General features: G+C 38.9%; 3 protein-coding genes across 5 annotated transcripts; 1 reads left to right on the top strand and 2 right to left on the bottom strand.

Moving 5' to 3' along the window:
- Positions 1-761: 761 nt before the first annotated feature.
- On the top strand, positions 762-14,912 carry lad-2 (the record flags this gene model as incomplete). Of its 2 annotated transcripts, NM_001028325.3 has the most annotated exons (22): positions 762-914; positions 960-1,074; positions 1,799-1,915; positions 1,962-2,032; positions 2,816-2,936; positions 4,178-4,380; positions 4,431-4,715; positions 5,284-5,571; positions 5,625-5,785; positions 9,386-9,506; positions 9,921-10,080; positions 10,136-10,254; positions 10,302-10,435; positions 10,885-11,253; positions 11,298-11,421; positions 11,471-11,661; positions 11,918-12,029; positions 12,334-12,462; positions 12,673-12,828; positions 12,879-13,070; positions 13,746-13,996; positions 14,740-14,912. In NM_001028325.3, 22 exons carry the CDS (start codon positions 848-850, stop codon positions 14,815-14,817), a joined length of 3,564 nt encoding a protein of 1,187 aa, NP_001023496.1. In that variant the 3' UTR covers positions 14,818-14,912. The 2 variants fall into 2 exon arrangements, with proteins under 2 accessions (NP_001023496.1, NP_001023497.1); NM_001028326.4 differs by lacking the exons at positions 9,386-9,506; positions 9,921-10,080; positions 10,136-10,254; ... (8 more) ...; positions 13,746-13,996; positions 14,740-14,912 and adding exons at positions 6,718-6,792; positions 6,847-6,939 and having other exon boundaries at positions 848-914.
- On the bottom strand, positions 5,780-9,306 carry Y54G2A.57 (CUB_2 domain-containing protein). The gene is made up of 10 exons (NM_001268313.3): positions 9,289-9,306; positions 9,206-9,261; positions 8,536-8,720; positions 8,233-8,485; positions 7,619-7,755; positions 7,484-7,557; positions 7,305-7,423; positions 7,121-7,260; positions 6,873-7,068; positions 5,780-5,916 (listed from the first exon to the last, which is right to left on the bottom strand). The coding sequence occupies exons 2-10, from the start codon at positions 9,234-9,236 to the stop codon at positions 5,852-5,854; spliced, it is 1,200 nt and encodes a 399-aa protein (NP_001255242.1). The 5' UTR covers positions 9,237-9,261; positions 9,289-9,306; the 3' UTR covers positions 5,780-5,851.
- On the bottom strand, positions 14,845-19,148 carry ser-6 (G-protein coupled receptors family 1 profile domain-containing protein; the record flags this gene model as incomplete). 2 transcript variants are annotated; one of them, NM_171297.4, is made up of 6 exons in its annotated part: positions 14,851-15,434; positions 16,465-16,509; positions 16,637-16,854; positions 17,807-18,113; positions 18,171-18,334; positions 18,941-19,123. In NM_171297.4, the coding sequence occupies 6 exons, from the start codon at positions 19,121-19,123 to the stop codon at positions 15,146-15,148; spliced, it is 1,206 nt and encodes a 401-aa protein (NP_741350.1). In that variant the 3' UTR covers positions 14,851-15,145. The 2 variants fall into 2 exon arrangements, with proteins under 2 accessions (NP_001294262.1, NP_741350.1); NM_001307333.2 differs by lacking the exon at positions 16,465-16,509 and having other exon boundaries at positions 14,845-15,434; positions 18,941-19,148.
- Positions 19,149-22,289: the final 3,141 nt, after the last annotated feature.

Raw genomic sequence — 22,289 nt, 5'->3', positions numbered from 1 at the left:
AAAAATTGGCAAATTTCGAAACTACATCGTTTCGAGACCAGGGACTGTATTTTTAGAGCGAAAATTCTGGAAATTTTCAACTGGAAATTTTCTCTTTTTCTTAATTTAGGAGGACCCTAAAAAAAGAGTATTCTTAAAATTTCAAAAAATAAAAAATATATCCCTCATTTCGGCTTGATCTACGTTGATCTACAAAAAATGCGGGAGAAGAGACGCAGAGTTCTCAAGAACTTGCTGACGTCACATTTTCAGGGCAAAAAACTCCCGCATTTTTTGTAGATCAAACCGTAATGGGACAGCCTGGCACCACGTGCCCTAGATTAATCAAAGATTTTAAGAAAAATCCGCTCCAGGAGCATTTCTAAAGACTACTTAAATACGTGGTGTCAGGCTGTCTCATTACAGCTTAATCTACAAAAAATGCGGGAATATTTTTCCAGAAAAGTTGTGACGTCAGCACAGCAGTGCAAAATCAGATGAGATGTCTGCGTCTCAGCTCCCGCATTTTTCGAAGATCAAAACGAAATGGGACTTTCTGACTCCACGTGCTTACAGAGTGTTCACCATTTTCTCCAATATTCGATCACCCTCATGCACCATGCCATTCCCCCCTCTTCACCCCCCGTTTCCCAAATACCAGACGGGCTCCAATTTCTGTCAATGATTTGCATCTCATTGACATTCGCCCCGCGGACACTCCATAATCATACCCCCGCCCCGTGACTCCGCCTCCTTTTTCGTTATTTGATTAATTTCGAACATTTTAGACTGCCTGCCTATAATGCATCATATCCTGAGACGTCGGTAGATTTTTGGTAGCAGACTTTTTTTTTGGATTTTTCCAACAATGCGTTTAGTTATTGCACAGTTTCTTCTAATAACTCAGGTATTTGCTGCACAAAAAAATAGTATTGGTAAGAGTTTTGTAACTTTAAAATGTCTGAAACTGTGAACTCCAGGTCCCCCGAAGCTTCTAGAACAATCAGGCGAAGAGGTGTGGTATCATTTAGATGATGAGGATCTCCTCAAAAACAGGTTGACACTTCGTTGCGAGGCAGATGAGAATACTGACAGGTGGGTGGAAATTTGGGATTGACAGGTGCTGCGTAAAACATGCAAGCCTACCTAGGCACCTACTAGGTGCCTACCTGCCTACGTGCCTTGTACCTCTGTGCCTAGCAGGTGTCTAGTAGGCACCACCAACCTCGTGTTTACTTGCCTACGCCTCTAGTGAACAATACATTTTTATGCCTGCTTGCCTACTGGCATAGTAGGTACTACAAATTCCAGCTCTGCCTACTGCCTATTTTTTTTTAACTTTTTCGGTTTTTTTAGTTGAGTTTTTGGTTTGGTTGAAGGTACTTCGCACTATGCAGCTTATGTCTGGGCGCCTGTATATTGTAGGCCCTGCCTATAGGTATACATTTTTAAAATAGCGTGCCTACGTGCCTTCATGTCTGAAACTGAGAAATCTTGTTTTTTTTGTTGAGAATTTGATGAAAATTTTTGAGAGAATTCGAGAGCATTTTTTAAAATAGCTGTGAAAAGTTTGCGAAAAACCGTCGCCTGCCAGGCGCCTACCGAAAGACATGAGGCAGGTGTAGGCCTCCCATGTGGTAGGCAGGTAGACATTTATGCCTATATAAATAAACTATTTCTGCAATAAAAGTATGTGTTTTTTGGTTGTAGGCACAAGACAGGCAAAGGTCACCTCGAAGGTAGGCAGGCACGTAGGTAGCTATTTAGGGCAGGTAATTAGGTAGGTATGTAGGCAGGCATTTATCAACTCTATTTCCAGATACTCCTGGCTCAAAGACGGTGAGCCATTCGTCATTGATTCCGAAGATGTTCTTTGGGAAAAAGAAAGTCAATCTGGATCAATTGTTTTTACAAAACCTCATGCTAGTCATCAAGGGTGAGAAATTCAGATTTTTGGAAAAAAAAACCAAAAAATATTGCAGATATTATCAATGTTTCGCATCGAATATATTTGGAACAGCACTTTCGAACAAAATGCATTTGAGGCTTGGATGTTAGTTTTTAGATGATTTTTAGAATTTTAAAATACTGGTGGGAAAGTCGAATTTTATTTTTTGAACAATTTTGTGAAAAAATTATTTTGGCGCATAAAAAAATAGGAATAAAAAACGTTAATTTTTCCAGAACACATTGGATTATTTTCAGCATGGAAAATGCCCTGAGAATGTTAAAATTTGAATATTAAAAAAAATTCTGCGGGAAGTTAAAATTCAATTTTTTAGTTTCTAACGAAATTTGGTGTGGAATTTTAACTCAATTTTTGCCAGAAATTTTGGTGGGAAATTCAAATTTAAAACTTTTCAAAATTTGGAAAAATTAAAATTCAGTTTTGAAGCCATTTTTTCAACAACTTCCAGTATCAATCAATAAATAATAAGAATTATGCTAATAATAATAATAATGTGTTTGTTTTGAATTTGGCTCAATGAGCACTCGAGTGCTCTTTTTGCCCCCTTTTAGCTCGCCAAGGTGCTAATTAGTGAATGGGGACGGATTTAATCAAGACCACCCACCACCACATGTTGATTATTATAAAAAGGGAAGGGGAGAAAAAAGAAAAAAGAAAATGATATGTTTTATCGAATGTGGTGTCAGAGCGTTTCATTTCGGCTTGATCTACGTTGATCTACAAAAAATGCGGGAGAAGAGACGCAGGGTTATCAACTGATTTCGCTGACGTCACAATTTTTGGACTAAAAATTTCCGCGTTTTTTAGATCAAACCGTAATGGGACAGCCTGACACCACGTGTTATCGAGAAAATTAATTATTTCCAGCACTGGAACACTTTCCAAAACGGGATGTTAAACTATTGAGAGTGAAGGAAGGAGAGTCGCTGACGTTGAATTGCACACCGCCACGTGGCACACCTGATCCGAAAATTGTCTGGCTTTATAGGTAAGGGAATAGGCAAAATTTCTTAAAAACACAGAATTGAAGTTTTCCAAAATTTTAACAAAAACAAAAAATTTGGGAGATTCGTAAAATTGCACGTTTTTTTGTGTAAAAAAAAATACGTCGAAACTTCCGGCAAATCGGCAAATTGCCGAAATTAAATTTCTGGCAAATCGGCGAATTGCCAGAATTGAAAGTTCCGGGAAATCGGTGAATTGTGGGAATTGCAATTCCCGGAAAATTGGCAAATTGTCGGAATTGAAATTTCCGGCAAATCGGCATATTGCCGGAATTGAAATTTTCGGCAAATTGGCAAATTGTCGGAAATCAAATTTCCGGCAAATCGGCAAATTGCCGGAATTGAAATTTTCGGCAAATCGGCAAATTGTCGGAATTGAAATTTCCGGTAAATCGGCAAATTGTCGGAAATCAAATTTCCGGCAAATCAGCCAACTGCTGGAATTGAAATTTCCTGCAAATCGACAAATCGTCGGAATTGAAATTTCCGGAAAATTGGCGAACTGTCGGAATTGAAATTGTCGGCAAATCGGCAAATTGCCGGAAACGAAAATTTCCGGCAAATCGGCAAATTGCCAGAATTGAAATTTCTGGAAAATCGGTAAATTAATGGAGTTGAAATTTTCGGCAAATTGTCGGAATTGAAATTTCCGGCAAACCGGTAAACCGGCAATTTGCCAATATTGAAATTTCCGGCAAATCGGCAAATTGTCGGAATTGAAGTTTCCGGCAAATCGGCAAACTATCGGAATTGAAATTTCCAGCAAATCGGCAAATTGCCGGAAACGAAAATTTCCGGCAAATCGGCAAATTGCCAGAATTGAAATTTCCGGCAAACCGGTAAATTAATGGAGTTGAAATTTTCGGCAAATTGGCAAATTGTCGGAATTGAAGTTTCCGGCAAATCGGCAAACTATCGGAATTGAAATTTTCAGCAAATCGGCAAATTGCCGGAAACGAAAATTTCCGGCAAATCGGCAAATTGCCAGAATTGAAATTTCCGGCAAACCGGTAAACCGGCAATTTGCCAATATTGAAATTTCCGGCAAATCGGCAAATTGTCGGAATTGAAGTTTCCGGCAAATCGGCAAACTATCGGAATTGAAATTTTCAGCAAATCGGCAAATTGCCGGAAAAGAAAATTGTCGGCAAATCGGCAAACCGGCAAGTTGCCGATTTGCCGAATTTTTCGGCAAAAGGTTAACTATTGAACATTTCTCTTCCAGATCCCTAGACGATTCCTCCGTAATCGAAACTATCCGGAGCCGACACATAACTGTCGATAACGAAGGTCATCTTCACTTTTCCTCCGTTGAGCTATCAGACGGAAAAGCGACTCTGGTATACGAATGTGCTGCGACATCGCCCGTACTCAGAGGAGAATATCGATCTGGAGACCGGATACAGTTGGATATTGAACCTAGTCAAGGTATTCCATTCTTTTTTGGAAGCCTTTGACCATTTAAAATTTTATTTCAGATAAATCTCATCCTGTAAAAAAGATGTCAGTTAGTCCTAGTGAAGTAACCGTTCGAGCTGGAGGTCAACTGAAGCTTCAGTGCATATTTGGCGGGAGACCTCTTCCGACAATTTTCTGGTCAAAAATTGATGGAGAGCTTCCAAAATCTAGAATCAAGGATTTGACATCTCATGAAAGCGATTTCGGTAGATCCTTGATTGTTGAGAATGTTCATCCCGATGATGCGGGGGCGTATGAGTGCAGAGGCCGGCATTTGGTTCATACAGTTAATGTTCGAGTTATGGGTGAGTTGGATTTGGGCTTTGGGCCTCAGGCTTAGACGTAGGCTTAGGCTTAGGACTATGCTCAGGCTTAGACGTAGGCTTAGGCTTAGGCTTAGGCGTAGGCGTATGCTTAAGCTTAGGCTTATGCTTAGGCCAAGGCTAAGGTTTAGACTGTGTCTTAAACTTAGGCTTAGGTGTTTTTCATCAGGCTTAGATTTCTGAGTGAAGACTACTCAAGCTTAAGCTTATACATAGTTTCTTTGGTCAAAATTATCCGGCTAAGGCTTTCAGTCTTAAGATGTTTTCCTAAGGCCCCTTCAGACTTCCATTTGGGCTTTCAAGCTTGGACTGTTAGGTTTATACTCCGGTTTATGAGGTTCAGGTACTCTGAGCTTCATTTTTAGGCTTCATCCGGTAGTTTTAAACTCTTTCACGCTAAGTTTTGTAAGCTCTGGTTCCAAAATTCGGCTTAAACTCCGTAGGCTTCGACTTTCAGAGTCAGGCAGGTAGGCTCTTTCATGTTAGATTGAAAATAACAAAATCTATGTGAATATTTTAAATAAAATGTGTGCTACAAAATTAATTCCAGCCGCTCCATTCTGGGAGTTCGACCCACCTCGTGATATTTCCCTACCAGAAGAAAGTACGGGTGAACTTGAATGTCTTGCTGGTGGCCAGCCGACTCCAATCATAACCTGGAGTATGAATGGAAAATTTCTACACGAATTGGCAGAAGATTCCCGAAGGGTTCTACTCGATCACGGTAGAATTTTACGCGTCAGAAATTTGAATCATGACCTGGATACTGGAGTCTACCAATGCAATGCTAGCAATCCGTTGGGATATGTTTTTGCGAATGCTTTTGTTCATGTTAGAGGTTTGTTTAAGAATAGTTTCTAGAATCTCTATAGCACAGCAAATTTTCTCTAGCTCATGCACCGTTCTTCCGGATGCCGGCGGCTCGTCACTGGAAAGTGGTGCTCCATTCTACAGTAGTCCTGGATTGTGACGTGGATGCTGCTCCTGAGGCAATGGTTCGATGGGTTGATGCGGATGATCGACCGCTTCAAGTTGTAGAGGGGAAAAATAAGGTAGAAGGTTTATTGAAACTAAAAGAGAATGAGGGAAATTTGAAAATTTGTGGAAAAATTTCAAATTTAGAGTAGCCGTTGAAGGAAAACTGCCAAAAACGCAATGTGCAAAATAATTGTGGAAGATGATTCTGAAAATATAGAAAGTTTAATAGAGAGTTTAATCTAGAAAATAGTAGGTACAGAAGAGCCTACCCGCCTGCCTACGAGAGTAGTCGTGGAACTATTTAGTTAGGTTTGTAGGCACCCAAGTAGGCATTTTTCTAGGCGAGTTATGGCTGCCTTGTAGGTTGGCGCATGCCGTGTAGGTAGGCAGGTTTCTAGGTAGGTTTCTAGGTATTCGTAGGTTTCAGGGCTTGTAGGCACATAGGTAGGCATTTCTTCAAGCATATGCTTACCTCGTAGGCATTCAAATAGGCGTGCCTTGAAACAAGCTACGCAACACTTGCAGACATGCAAGAAATTATTTTTAAAAGGCAAATTAAACCTGCTTTGTAGGCATATAGGTCTGTTGTAGGTAGGCGCTTACCTTGTAGGTAAGCCGGTTTGTACTCACTTAAGGCTGACTATGCCTACTTTGTAGGAAAATTTAAAAGCGAGTTATATTGTAGGCAAGTAGGCTAGGCACCATGTAGGCATTCTTTCAGGTTAAGGTAGGTCTATTTTATGTAGGCGTTAGGTACACTGTAGGAAAGTAAGCTTGTAGGCAAAAATTAAGCATGCCGATGAGGCGAGTAATTAATGATTTTAAGGCACGAAAAAAGCCATAGAAGGCGCAAAGGCATGTAGGCACCTATCTAGGAACTTTTTTTTCGAAACAGATTACGCCTAGGCACAAAGTAGGTAGTTGATATGAATTTGCAGTGCCCTAGGTAAGCATTTAGGCATTCCTTCAAGCTGTGCCTGCCGTGTACAAATTGACAGTTTTTAAGGCAAGCACACAAATAGACATCCCAGACAGGCAAGCTACGCCTACCTCAAAGCCAGCCATTTAGGTACCTAGGTAGGTAGGCGAAAAATAGGCATAACTTCAAGACAAGTTAAAAATGCTTTATAGGTAGGTAGGCACAGAAGGCCTATAACTTACGAGAACACTCCACTCGAACCAGAACTCCTTCCGTCACATCATGCTCTCCTCTATGATACTCAACTGTAACCGTTTGTCCCTTTACATTTTTGTACGTGCTCTGCAGATCCCTCTTCCGAAAACTTTCACTTCCGGCTCCTTCTATCCCGTCATATGAAACTTGTAGTGAGCTATCTTCGGCTAGTTCTCCGAACAGCTGAAATTTTGATATTTTTCAGTAAATGCTAAAACAGTTAATACATTAATACCCATAAATCAAACTGTGAGTTTTCAGCTGTCGCGTTAAAAATGTACTTGAATGATTTTGACTCCGTACGTAGCATGTAGTTTGGAGACATTGCTAGCGACCAGTCAGACCATGTCATAGGTATCAGGGCTTTTGTTGGGACTGAAAATAAGCTGATAACTGAGTTGAATAGTGGGACTACTTACCATCGACACCTTTGACTGTAACTTCAAATGAAGACCCGGCAAAGATGGACAATTGCTTATGGAATGTGAGAACTGGCTCAGCAAAATACAGTGGTGCTCCAGTGTGAGCTGCACCTTTACTGAAAAAAAAGTATTAAGGATACTGTAGGAGTACTGTAGCTGGAGCAACTATAGCTTACCCAATATCATGAATAGTGAACGATGTGCTTTTCGCTTCCTGAAGACCACCGGCAGACACCGTGAGAGCAGTTAACTGAAATTGTCAAAACTTGTATTACACCTGTATATCTCAACATTAATATTTGAAAAATCACCCCATCAATATGATGAATGTCCCAAATTTTGACGGCTCCTGATGGATTTAGCACGGTGACATAGCGAGTGTCAATATTGTCGGATTGAACAAAAATGTTACGCTTCTCTGTAGCAGATGACTCGTAGACTGTGCTCACTGAAAATAATTATTTTTCAACCCGGGAAGCGTCGGCTGCAGCAATCCAAGAAAGGCCAGTTGCAAAACCCCGTGAAGCGTCGGTCGCAGAAACTAGGGCTCCCATGAGGTCACCGCAACGGTGCCTCCGCCGGCCTCACGGCGTCACCCACGCCGCATGTATAGTGCGGCGCGGAACCCCAAACGTGTCGGCCGCTTCCAAAAACTACCTTTTCGCACCACGTTGCGCACACCGAGCGGCTCACGGCGTCGGCGTGAGGCCCCGGAGCTCTAGCAGAAACATACAAAGCGTCTGCCGCAAAAATCCAAATAACGTCGGTGGTAGAGAACCCGTCTACCGTCGGCCGCAGGTACCCGTGGAGCGTCTGCCGCAGGAACCCGCGAGGTGTCGCATGCGTTAACCTACAAAGCGGCGATCACAAACATCCCAATAAGCCTCGTTTGCAGAAACCCGTGAAACGTCGCCCGCAAACTCACCGTGTTTTTCATCAGACTCTTGCAGAAAATAAATGATCCCTGGATTCTTGAAACTTGCTCTTTGTGCATTATTATTTCGAATAGAAATTTGAAATTCTTGCTTAAATACTGGCTTTATCTCTCCAGTATCACTATTTACATTCATCCCGGCGTCTGTCATTTTTTGAAAGCTTTCCTCGGAATTTGGCCTCAGAATTTGAATTTTCTCTTCATAAATTTCGGCTTCAGATTCTCGCGAAGAAGATACATAGACCTGAGAATAAGTTTTATGAATTAAGAAAACAACATGCTAAATTGTCTCACCGAAACGCCTTTCGCAAAATCAAATTGCACAGTTTCCCCTGGTGGTAGATCATTGACAAATACAATCTTGCTCAGAGGTTCCTGGGGAGTTACCTCTGAAGTTTCGGGCTCTTCGGGATAGTCCAATGGGGAGGATAAAGCATGAGAAATCAGGATCAAGACAGCAAGGAAGATGATATGAGGATCTCAAAAAATTTGTTTTTGATAATTTTCAACGGGGTTTGTCGAAAAAAACCCAAATTTTTACTATGCCAAAAATTAAAAAAAAAGAGTTTTTTTCCAAATTTTTCCGTATCTATGTATGACAGATTCAAAGCCTAACTATAAGTCTACAGGCCAACGTCTAAAACCATTAGCAAAAAATCAAGCCTAAGCCAAGCGTGAGCCTATTCCTGATCTAAAGCCTAAGCCTAAGCCTAATCCTAAGCTTAAGCCTAACCTTTTTCCATGTTAGGCGGGCTCAAACCTACGTGCCTATTTTGTGCCTGCCTGCCTGTCTGCATGCCTATGTATACCCTACTATTTACATTTCGCACATTTTTTTAAACCATAAAAGAATTTTAGCTATGAGAAAAGATTCTAGCTCATTTTGGCAACAAGTAATTGTGTAGGCACAATGTAGGCAGGTAGGCACAATTGACTGAATACCTACTGTATAAAAAAAACTTACCACAAGGCCGAAAAGGGTAACCCAGAATCATTGCAAAACCTCGACTATTTGCCAATGAAAATTTTAAAAAAGCCGTTCTTTTAACCAGCAAATGTCTTGTTTTTTGTTGCTGTTATCAATCAAGTGATAACGCAAAAATTGTACATTTCTCCCCAACAAAAACACCTCAATTTATTTCAGCTCTTCCCTAATCATACATTTATGGTTTATGATGTGAATAGTGCAGACGAGGGACTCTATTATTGCAATGTTAGCAACAAGTATGGAATTAATCGAGCAACTAACCGGCTGCAAGTCTTCAGTAAGTTTATTTAAAGGAACCCGGGAAGTGTCGGCCGCTGTAATGTGCCAGCTGCAACAACCCACGAAACGTCGGGCACTCCACCCCCGCATAGCGTCCGCTGCGGGGACTAACCCGCTAAGCGTCGGCTGCAATGAGTCATAAAGTGTCGGTAGAACCCTCTGAAACGCCGGTTGCTACAAACCCCCAAAGTGTCGGCTGCTGCAAACTGGCAAGTCATTGGCTCGCTACAACCCGCCTAGCGTCGACTGCTTCGCCTTAGCGGAGAAGCGAACCCGGATCGATGTCGGCTGCGCGTTAAAATTCAAAGTACGAGCGGAAACCTGCTGAATAAACAAACCGCTTATCTTTCTTTATCAAATTGAAACAAAAACAATCTTTTTGTCAGATGAATCACAAAGTTTCTATTTTCAGAGCCCACATACTTTGTTCGCATTCCAACACCCAAACGCCTGATTCTAGAAGCCGGGGAGACGGCTGAAGTGTTCTGTGAAGCCGTCGCCGATCCACGTCTTCCTATCAGATATCAATGGACTATCAATGGAAAAGTGCTCACCGAGTCACAATATTATGAGTATGAGAAGCCTGAAAAACTGAAGCTTAAAAATAATAAATTGAGCTCTTTCTAGAATTCTGCCCGACCGTCTCCGCTTCCGATCTGTGAGAGGACGGCACTCAGGAATTATAGATTGTGCGGCGATTACTGACGTCGATGTGAAGCTGGCGTCTATGCAGTTGATTGTGAAAGGTTAGGCACAGGTATAGGTAGGCAGGCAACTATGAATATTCTTTCAGACGTCCCCGCTCACCCAGTAGTGGAAACGGCTCACTGCTCAGAGCGCAAGGCCACTGTAAAATGGGTCGCGGCTTCTGATCACGGCGATTCGATAAAGAAGTATATTGTGGAAATGTTCACTGATTTTAAAAAGGTAAGGGGTTAGGCACAAGGTAGGCGTAGGCACAAGAATACCATAAGTAGGCAAGAGTAGGCACGTGGATAGGCACATGGCCGGCTAGATGAAAATACAGTAGGCGTAGGCACTAGGCAGGCATAGAAGCGTCTGCTCGTACGAGACTTTGCGCGTAGAAGCAAAGTAGGCATAAGAAAATAAATATAATGCAGGCAGAAGGTAGGCGTAGGTACCGTTGAGGCCTCAGTACCTTTGACGGCAAGCAAGTAGACACAAATGTGTCGTAGGTACACATATTGGCACAAGGTGGGCGCAAGACGCCTCGAAGACACAAAATTGGCTTAGGCATTAGGCAGGCAGGCGTCGCTACGAGGGAGGCTTAAAGTAGGTACAAGTCAAGCGTGTAGGCACAAGGCAGGCACCAGGCAAGCACGAAATGAATTTCTAGACCTCTCTTGGTTTTGCAGAACGAATGGGAGGTTATAAATGAGGAAGTAAATGTGAACAAGGAAACCTTCGAGGTCGACATCACACTGACTCCCTGGGTCAACTATACATTCCGAGTTGTCGCCGTCAACTCGCACGGAAGATCCGACATGAAAATCGACGGGCAGCCGAAAGAAGATTGGCTAACCTGTCAGACACGTCCCTCATTCCCATATACAAACCCCACAGGAGTCAAAGGAGAAGGAACCGAACCGGATAACCTAGTCATTTCATGGAAGCCCCTGGATAGGTACTACTGGAATGCTCCGAATATGCAGTACTTGGTCAGGTATAAGCTGGATGAACCGATCCATGGATGGACCGAGTTTTTGGTGGAAGACTCGTTGGCGGTGAGCTCCGGGTTGCTCCTGATACTATAATGGGAAACTTCCAGAACTTTACAATAATCCGGGATCAGCCAACATTCCGGAAGTACCTGATCCAAGTGCAATCTGTAAATTCAGTGGGTCCTAGCATAGTTGAACCGGAGATACATCATGGATGGTCTGGAGAAGATGGTAAATTTATATTTATTCCTGTTTTTTTCTGGTTTATGTCAAATTTCAGTGCCTGATGAAGCACCACGTGACTTCCACATCGACACTCAAATCAATTTCACCACGATCAATTTCACGTGGAATCCAGTAGACGCCAACACTGTAAATGGACATTTTGTGGGCTATGAGATTGAATATTGGAAGGCGGAGAACACTATCAGGAAGTATTCAATCAAAATCCCGGCCAACTCAACTTATAAGGTGGGTTATTGCTTGAGCCCGCGTGGTGTCAGAGTGTCTCATTTCGGTTTGATCTACGTTGATCTACAAAAAATGCGGGAGAAGAGACGCAGAGTTCTCAACCAGTTTTGCATGGTTAAGAACGTGCTGACGTCACATATTTTTGGGCTAAAAATTCCCGCATTTTTTGTAGATCAAACCGTGACGGGGCAGCCTGAAACCACGTGTTATCAAAAAAATCAAAATTTCCCAAAAAATTTTTTTTTTCAAATTCTAGGTTATAAATTCCTTCCACGCCGTCACCAACTACAGTGCGCATATTCGAACTCGAAACAAGAGGCTCAGAAGTGCCCCGAGTGATTATGTCTCGTTTGCGATGCCTGAAGGACGTAAGTATTCATGAGCAGATATGCAGACGACACAAAATTTGAAACTAGATCCGCAAGGTGTCGGCCGCAACAACCTGCAAAGTGTCGGCCGCTACAACCCGTAAGGTGTCGGCCGCTACAACCCGTAACGTGTCGGCCGCAACAACCCGCAAGGTGTCGGCCGCTACAACCCGTAAGGTGTCGGCCGCAGCAACCCGCAAAGTGTCGGCCGCTTCGCCGCTTTGCCGGAATGCCGAATTCTGATTGGTGTCGGCTGCGCATTATTTCTAAATTCATAGCCCAAACTACAAACTACACTTTTCAGCTCCCGGAAAAGTTCACAACCTCCGTGTATATTCAGTTGGGTCGACAGCAATCCTGCTTCAATGGGATGCTCCTCTACAGCCGAACGGCCGAATTCGAGGATATTTCATTTCATTCCAGAATGAGAAAAGTGAGAGAAGCCTACTTCGTGCCTACCGCATGCCTACGTGCCTACCTACCACATATTTTATTTTTCTTATTATTTTAGTTGACTAGTCAAAAAATTGAAAAAAAAATGTTTGTGAAAAATTTGAAATCGTGAATATCCCTAATTTCAGCTGCAGGTTTTTGGCAAGCAGGCAGGCATTTTTGTACCTATCTAAAAATCACAATTCTACAGACGAAACCGAGGAGACATACGTAATTCATCGACAAAAACACTATCTCCACGAGAAAAGTGAGCCAGATACCGGCTACAAGGTATCGGTTTGGGCCGAGACCCGGGCCGGAGAAGGCCCAGTTACATTGAGACCTGTCAGAACATGGCCTGCTAGAAGTAAGCGTTTCCCGAAAGAAAAATTGCCTGAAAAATGCTCCAATTTGCAGTCCCCGATGCTCCAATCTTCCGTGTAAAAAATATTTCGTTGGACTCATTTGTCGTCGAGTGGCAACCAAATAATCATAGCGTGTGGAAGATGCCCGGAGCTGCATTTTTTGTTAATTACACGGCTGAAAGCTCAAAAACATGGTTCCAGTCCGAGATTATATATCTTCCATATACGGAGATTACAATACGAAGTGGGTTTCTTGGCTAATTTGCAGAATTTGCCGATTAGAAAAATTTGCACTGGAATGTAAATTGACAGCACTTTCACGTGGTGCCAGGTGCTGTTCCATTATGGTTTGATCTACAAAAATGCGGGATTTTTTGCCCAAAAAATAGGACGTCAGCACGTTCTTAACCATACAAAATCAGATGAGAACTCTGCGTCTCTTCTCCCGCATTTTTTGTAGATCAACGTAGATCAAACCGAAATAAGGCACTTTTTAAATAGGTATCTATTTTAATTACGTTATTTCAAATAAAAATTTCTGCCAATTAACAAAACAATTTCAAATTTGAATTTTCCGACAAATTATTTTTTAGAAACAAATTTGAATTGCCCGCCAATATGTTTTCCCAGAAAATTTGTAGTTCCCGCAGTAATTAAATTTTCATACAATTTAAATTTCCCGCCAAATTTGTTTTGCAAAATTTGAATTTTCCGCCAAAATTAAAAAAAAACTTTTCAGTCAAAATTATTTTTTAGAAACAAATTTGAATTTTTCGGCTATATTTCTCCCAGAAAATTTGAATTTCCTGCCAAAATTACTTTAAACCATTGCAAATATTGCCGAACCAATAAATTTTTGGTAAATTTCCGGAAACCCACAAAAAATTGTAAGTTCCCAAATTAACCAAAAGCTTTTCAGACCTAAAAGAAGACCAGAAATATTTTATGCAAGGAATTGCAAAAGACGGGCCAAGAAGAAGTGAATCCGTATTCCTCCCGATTAAAACTTTAAATCGAGATTATGCAAATCGATTAAAAGAGGACTCTCTGAGAAGTGCCGCCTGGTTTATTGCAGTTCTTGGCGTTCTTGGCATTGGTCTATTCACAATTTGTCTCACTTTTTGCTGTGGAAACAAGAATCGACAGGAGAAATTTGCAGTCCGGAGGAAGGTTAGCAGGGTTTTCGGTGTCAAGTACTAAAAAAACTCTAAAGTTTCATTTGAAAAACTACGTCCTAAAAAACCTAGAACTTCTGACCAATTTGGCCCTTTTGTTGTGAAAGTTTGAAAAAAAAATCGATGGTGATCGATGTCGATGAATGGTAAATTGCTGGAAATTTTCAATTCCGACAAATTTCCAGTTTGCAGATTTGCCAGAAATTTTCAATTCCGGCAAACTGCCGGTTTGCCAAATTGCCAGAAATTTTCAATTCCGGCAAACTGCCGGTTTGCAGATTTACAGGAAATTTTCAATTCCGGCAAATTTCCAGTTTGCAGATTTGCCGGTAGTTTTCAATTCCGGCAAATAGCCGATTTATCGATTTGCCGGAAATTTTCAATTGCGGCAACTTACCGGTTTGCCAGTTTGCCAGAAATTTTAAATTCCGGCAAACTGCAGGTTTGCCGTTTGCCGGAAGTTTTTAGAGCGGCTTTTTTTTTAACTTTCTGAAAATCATAATTTCTTAGCCTCAAAATTTCCATCCAAACAAAAAAATCAGTTTTTTTTGAAAAAAATTTTTTTTTATTGAAAAATGGCACAAAAAACTTTTGAAAAATCGGGAATTTTATATTTTTTTGCTACAAAAAATTGCTTGAAATTTTTTTTTTTTTTGGAAAATTTGGAAATTTCTGGCAAAAGCATTAATGATTTTTTGTGCAAACATTCGAAAATTTAAATTTAGGAATTTTTTCCAGGAAATCGAAATCGGCCATCAGCAGGACAACGAAGAGGAGAAGCAGTTTCTCGAGTATCAGTACGGGTTCAAAAACTGATTCTATGAACAAATTCCAAAACATAACTAATTAATTTTACTATTTATTATTATTCAATTTTCATTAATATAAAGTGCATTGTTTGAGATTTGAAAGAACTTGTACAACTCGTGATAATGGAGAAACCCGAGTGGAGAACAATTTTGGCATTGTGGCATTTTGGCAACATATATGGAGAAGGGAGGAAAACAAGCAAAACATTGAAAAAAAAACATTAAAAATGAGGGAAATACATACAATTGAATTTCAGAAAAATTGGATTTTTTTCCAAAAAGCATCCAACAATACTTTTGAACAATTATTACTGAACTGCTAGAAATGAAAATAATCAAAATTTTGGCTTCTGAAAGAATAATCTCTTGAGAGCAATTCGAAAGTCTCGAGAGAACGCTGCGTAGAGAATTGGATTGACTGCTGAATTGGAGTAGCCCAGCCAAAAAGCTGTCGTGAAAAGTGAAGCTGGAATGCACCCGGCGGCAACTGTACATACTGCATAGGCTTGGAGTACATATATTGTTGTAAATGGGATCCAGCAGACAATGAAGGCCGCTACGACGATTCCGGTTGTTCGAGCTACTCGGATTTCCGTTCGAAGAGAGCGTCGCATACATTTTTTTCTGAAAAGTTTTGGAATTAGGGTACGATTTCTTTCAAACAAAAAAAATTTAAAATAAAAAAACTATAGATTCACAAAGGTTTCAAGCGGTGTTGATAATTTTTTTTTTCACAGAGTTTGATAATTTTTAGGCGATTTAAAAATTTTCCAATAGGCAAAAAAAATTTAAAATTTGCCTATTTTTGTTTTTTCCTGAAAGAGTATAATTTTGAAAAAAAAAAGTTTAACTTCTCAGTGCACTTTTTACTAATTTTTTATCAAAATATTAATGAAAAATTTTTAACAAAAAAAAGAAACGGAATTTCAAAATTTTTTCAAATACAGTATTTTAACAGATTTTTTAAACTTTCAATTTTTAAGGAAGACTTTTTTTTTGAAATTTTGAGAAAAATGTTGTTAAAAAAATTAGCTTTTTTTTTTGAAAAAAGTTTTCCTAAAAACAAAATGTTCCAAAAAAAATTTTTTTTTAAATACTCCTGGAATTTCCAATCTGAAATTTTTTTAAAAGCGAATCCAAAGTTTGTGGAATTGTTTCAAATTTGTATGTTTTAAGTAGTTTTAAATTTTTTAGGCGTAGGCAAATTTTTTTGAAGCATTTTAAGGCTTATATTTTTAATTCTGAAAAAAACACATTCTAAAAACTATAAAAAAATCTATAGAAAAGATTTTTCAAAAAGCAATTTAACAAGCCTAAAAATTGGCAATTTTTGATAAAGTTGCATGATTTTTGCACTACAACAGGTAATTTTTCCTAGTATTTTCCTGAAAGCCTTATGTGATAGGTAGGTACAATACCTACCTGATGCCTACGAGCCTGCCTACATGCCTGCCTACCTTGTGATATTTGCATTAAACTCTGTTCCATCGTTAGCTAAATTTTGGCGATAGGCACGCAGGCAGGCAGATAGGCGAGTTTTGTGTCTGTGCGTGTGTGCGAAAAAAAGTTACGACAAAAGTACGTACAGTATGCGGAAAATATTGTTAATTTTCCAAAAAAAAAAACGAAGCGTTTACGATTTCACACTAGTTACCTGGTACTCGGATTCGGCGACCGAACCGTGCTTCTCCGCCACCATCTGTATATTTTAAATAGGGGGGTCCCTAACATGTTTTCGAACCAAAATACTCAAAATATTCGACTTGCTTTTTTTTTGTTTTAAGTGAAAATGTTGAAGCTTTAAGTAAAAAAAACAAAAAACTAACTGTGTGATGTGATTGATGATGTTGGTCTTTTTGGCTTCCAAAACTCCAAAAACCACAGTGTGCGTGAGAAATGAGCGGATCGCGGGTGCATCCACTGCCGAGCTTTTGTGATGTTTTTCGACGACTGCTACCACCGGAATCGGGTCGATGACTTCTTTTGATGGAGAGCCCACGCATTCTTCTTCGTGGCTCAAACGGGTCTCGTATTTATCGTGTTTCTGGAAATGGGAGGGTTGATAGGTGGACATTTTGCTGGGAATAAACGTGGGTGGTGCTGGGTTTGATCTCCAAAGAGTGTTAGCGCACAAACAGCGGAAAAATATTTTTTGAAAATTTGCACGGGCTTCTGACCTTCCTCATTGATTTTTTCGCGCTCCATTGACAATCGCCCGCCGGACAATGAGTGAGAAAGTCGTGTACACCACACGGACAAATACATTTAGTTTTACAACTAAAATCGAGCCGCGACGCGACACGCAACGCGCCGTAAATCTACCCCAGATTTGGCTCGGCCAAATCTAGGGTAGATTTGACCTAGTTCGGTAAACTCTCCCATTTAACTTTTTCTGAATAATTTTTTCCCGATTTAAGCGTCGATTTTTGTTAAATTTTTTATCATTTTTCAAATAATTTTTCATGGTAATTTATAAAATTGATATTTCACCGATACTATATAAAATTTAGCTTAAAGGAATCTTCATAAAATTTCATCAAAATCGAAATTTCACCAAAAAATAGCATCCGACATCGATGGAGGTTCGACCAAAATTTTTTGGAAACTACTTAATTTTGGCGCCTTATATCTTTGTTTATTTTAATTTTTGGAACAGTTTCTAACAGACAAATAATTTCAAATTTCTTCGGCTACAAAATGGTATATTAACTTTTTTTATGTCTCAACAACTGACCGAGTTACGGCCTGTTAAAGTGTCATTAGTTTTCAATTATTTTTTCTTCAAAATAACGATTCACAAATAACGAGAGGAGGCGAGAGGAGGCCTCTGGGCTTAATTTATGTTTTTTTTTTGGATTTGTTTGATAATTTTTAGTTATTTCTCTTTTTTTTACAGAAGAACTTTGGCAAAAAAATTTTTAAAAAAAATTTCAAATTTTTTTCAAAATGTTTCCAAATTCCAAATTTTCAATTAAAAATCCAAAAAAAATGCTCACTTTAACAGGAATAATCGGTTCCTTCCTCCTGTGCACCCTCAACGAGCCATTCTTCGACTTAACGGTCATAGTCCTCGACGTATGTAGGACCGTTTGAAATATTCTGACATTCAGTATAACCATCACAAATGCAGGCACAATGAACGAGGCCATCGCCGAAAATATGATATACATTGACGGGAGAGATGTGGGTTGACAATCTTTCGTTGGCTCCGAGTCATGAGCATTTAGGGTGAGGAGCACGAAGAGTATGACAGCCAGAAGTAGGGAGCAGAACCAGACGAGGAACGTCATTAGTCGGACCACTCTGAGCAATTTGGAATTGGAGAATTATTGTTGAGGGGGGGGGGGGGGGGGAACATACTTGGTGGAGGAGATGATTGGGTATTTGATTGGCTGACGGACAGCCATATATCGGTCAAATGAAATTGCAAGGAGATTATAAATCGATGCAGTTGATAGGAAGACATCTACGGAGAGCCAGAGTCTGCATCCAAAGTGACCGAAAATCCATTCATTTGAGTGTTCCTGAAAGGTTTCTTTTTAGATGCCTGAAGGTATACCTGCCAGTATGCCTACCTACGCCTATACCTGTAATATGAAAAGTCTTCCAATGTGCTGTACGGTTGCCTACCTGCGTATCTGCGTGCCTACCTATGTGCCTACTTGCGTGCCTACAAAATTTTTTGCAAAATGGCCCAATTTGTTTTTTTTTGCAATTATGGGATTTTTTTTAGTTTTTTTGGATTTTTATTTAAAAAAATAGATTTTTTTCCCAAGAATGGGTTTTGCAACTTTTTTCGTTTAAGTGTTTAATTTTTAATGGTTTTTTTTTTCGGTTTTTTCAAATACATTCGATTTTTTATGCCTGTCTGCCTGCCTAGTTGTCTATAAAAGGAGGAAAACGAAAACAATGCACACCGGGGTCGAGCCCTGGTCTCGTGCGCCATAGGCATCCGCGTACCCAGTTGAGCTACTTGTCGCTGGGGCGCAGGGGCGCCCTGCACCACCAGCTCAGCCGGGTAGAGGCTTGCTCATGGCGCACAAGACCAGGGTTCGACCTCCCCGCATGAGCTTTTCCTTTTTTTTTTCTTCTTTTTTTGACGTAATTTTTCCTATTTTCAGTCGCTTTACCTGAATAATAGCAAATGGAAGAATAAGGATTCCAAGAAGTAGATCACTAATTGTCAGTGACAAAACCAAGTGGTTCGTTGATGTTTGAAGGGATTTTTTGGTAAGAATCACGTAGAAAACCAGCAAATTACCGATCACCACAAAACAGTTGACGACGCCCAGCGTCAGTGATAGCAAAATCATTTTTTGTGGCGGCGAATTTTTCTGAAAAAAAATTTTTTGCCAAAAATTTAAAAAAAATCAATTAAAAGTGCAAAGTATATAAGACAAGTAAATAGTTACTATGACAAATATGGAATAAAAAATCAGGCGAGACCCAAGATATGGGGCGGAGTAAAGGGAGGCTCAGTCAACATTAAAGTATGCATGGGCGGAGGAAAATAAAGGGAGAAAAAAAAAGAAAAAAAAGAAAATGAAGTAGAAAACGAGAAGGACTTTTGGTCTTGTGTGCATCACTTGGAGAAGGAAGAGAGATAGGGAGTGATTGAATTGTTTTACAATTTTGTTTTGGTTTTTTCTTGCTGTTGCAAAGTAATTGCATGTAAATTGGATAAAAAGTTCAAAAGGTTCATTGCCTAGGTCTTATGCCTACCTAGATACCTACATGCCTGCACGTGTGCCTCAAGAATCTTTAGGGCGCCTACCTGCGGGCCTACGCGTACCTTCCACCTACAAGTAAAGGACCTACATCTACTATGTAACTGCACCGTTTCTGTCTCAACTTTGATCCTACACTACCTACCTACCTACCTACCTACCTACCTGCCTACCTACCTACCTGTTTACATTGTGCATACATGAAATACCCACAAATTCACACAATCGGAATTTTTCAAAAATTACAATTTGTGTTGAAAATCTACTCTCTTTTTTTTTAATTTTTCAAATAAAAATTGAACGAAATTGCGCCAAAATAGAGACATTTTTTTTCTATTTTTTAATCAGTTTTAAAGAAGTTAAGAGAAATTTAGGAATTTTTTTTTTGAATACTTTTTTTTTTTGAATTTCATAAAAACTTATAAATTTCAGTTTTTTCAGAGATCACAAAAAGGCACCAAACCTTCTAAAATAGTTGCTTATATATATAACAAATGAGGACATAGAAAAAGTCTAAACTTTGACCATTAGCATCTGACTCAAAATGCCCTAAAAAGTTCCGGTGACACCCGGTAGACTGCCTTGTGTCTGCGTCTTCTGTTACTCATGTTACTACGTATTCCAATTTTTAGCCATTATTTGAATCATTTTTCTATTGATAACATGTAGTAGTGAATTTTATTTTGATGACTTATCTTGGAATTTTAGGAAACGTCAGAAAGAATGATTTCAGGAATTTTTTAAACTAGTTGGGGGCCCGTAAAGTTGCTTCAAAAAGATATTTTTAAATGTTTTGGGGAAAGAAAGTAGGTAGGTAGGTAGGTAGGTAATTTCATGCAATCGATAACGCCTATATTTTTAAGGTGAACTCCCAAATAATAGTGAGCCAATAATCAGTGAGTTGTTCCCCTACACCGGAACATGGAACTCAAGACATTCTCCGTTTAATATGTCAAATTGACAATATAAACACTTTGTTATTTTTATATACTCATTTTTTGTGTGCTAGTGATCATTGGAGTAGAAGAGAAAATAAACTAGTATGTGTTCTTATAAATCTTTTTGGAAATAATAAAAATATAGTAGTGTTCCAGGGATTATAACTAGGCAGGAGAAGTGGGGACAGGATCAAATTGGTAGGTAGGTAGGTAGGTAGGTAGGTAGGGACTAGCAAAATTTTTACTTTCAAAACTTTAAAAATTCAAATTACAAAAAATGTGAAAAACGTGCAACTGATAGTGAGAATTTTAAAAATTTTCTAGAAATTTGATATTCAAGGATCACTTTTTAAATGCAAAATGAGAATCCCTAAAATGTTAAGTGTTCAATAAGAAGACGAAATAACAAAAAGCAAGTATTTTTTGTCAAATAAATCCCCGAGAATAAACGAACGCCAAAATTGAAATGTTTATACGAAATTAAAAAGTGTGACGAATTGAAATTGAGAATTGGAAGTTGTGAGGAGAAGCCGAACGGGCGGAAATTCAGCAATTCTAAAGTCTTGTCATCTTAAAAAAAGTTTCAAAAATTTTCAGAAAAATATTATATTTGAAATTTTTTAAAGGATTATTTCAAAAAAAACTATTTTCTGGGAAGTTGGAGTTTACCTTTTCAGAAAGCTTTTCTGTGGAATGCCAGACAAAAAATGCCTGCAAAACTTTTTTTTTTTGAAATAGTACATTTTTTCGGAAACCTCGAGGTCAACGTGAAGTCACAAGATGCACGGAAAATTTGATCGGAGCTCGCACCTATTCAAAAGTGAAAAAGTCACGGCTTCTGAGAAGATAAAGAGGTGATGATGCATGGGAAAGAGAGCGTGAGAATTAGGAAGTTTATTTTTGGAATTGTTAATAAATTTGTATTTAGTATTGTGACTTCTGATAGTGAGTTCACCACAGGTGTCTAAGGATCACAAAAAACTTCTTTTTTTTGAGATTTTTTTTTCAGATTCATTCCCAAATTTTTAACTCCAATTTTTTCAATGATTTTCAGTTTTTTGATAATGTTTAAAAATATTTGCAAAATGATGGAAAAAAAATTTTTAGAGGAATTTTTTTTTTGATCTAAAATTTTTCACTATGGATCAGCATACAAAAACATTTTGAAACCTTTTATTGAGCTTTTTTTGCTCAAACAATATTTTTAAAGATTTTTCAAAAATTCAAAAATTCTAAAAAGCTCCCAATGTTAAAAATTATAGTTAACTCTGTGGTTAAAAAACTCAAAAAACCCTAAAAACGTATTTCCGGAATAGCACCTGTAATCCAATTGTCTGGAAATTTACTACTAACCTGCTGAAAAAATTTAAGTTTTTCGTATCTTTAAGATAAATATTTTCCTCAAAAACTACACAGAAAAATTTTACTTCCTGCTTCAAAAAGTAGACAAAACAGTTCCGACCAATCAGCGACGTTGGCCACGCCCCCGGCATCACTTATTGGTCGGCGAAGAGAAAATTCAAAATGTTTTTTTCCAAACGACTTAAAACCAAATTTTTTTGCCAAAAATAAAAAAAAAATATAATTTTTTTTAAATATAAAATCCCAAAATTCTAATTCTATTAAAGCAACTAAAAATTTTATTTGCTAAAATGAGAAAAAAAACTTCATAATAATCAGAAAGAAGCCCCACGAAATCCCCTGAAAAAAACTAATCAAAGTTCTTATACAAAATGAATAAAAAGTGTTCCGATAAATGATTCAAAAAATCAAAACTGCAAAGATCTCAGAATATAAGAAAAACATTCAACAAA

Source organism: Caenorhabditis elegans, chromosome IV (genome assembly GCF_000002985.6).
Source record: "Caenorhabditis elegans chromosome IV".
Lineage (NCBI taxonomy): Eukaryota > Metazoa > Nematoda > Chromadorea > Rhabditida > Rhabditidae > Caenorhabditis > Caenorhabditis elegans.
The sequence above is the reverse complement of the archived record's forward strand: the minus strand, read 5'-3'. Positions and strand labels throughout refer to the sequence as shown.

Coding starts and splice junctions, on each gene's coding strand:
- Y54G2A.57 (NM_001268313.3), bottom strand. CDS start 9,236: ATGATTCTGGGTTACCCTTTTCGGCCTTGTG. Junction 7,756..8,232: donor AGAGTCTGATGAAAAACACG/GTGAGTTTGCGG, acceptor AATTATTTTCAG/TGAGCACAGTCTACGAGTCA. Junction 7,069..7,120: donor ACTCACAGTTTGATTTATGG/GTATTAATGTAT, acceptor TCAAAATTTCAG/CTGTTCGGAGAACTAGCCGA.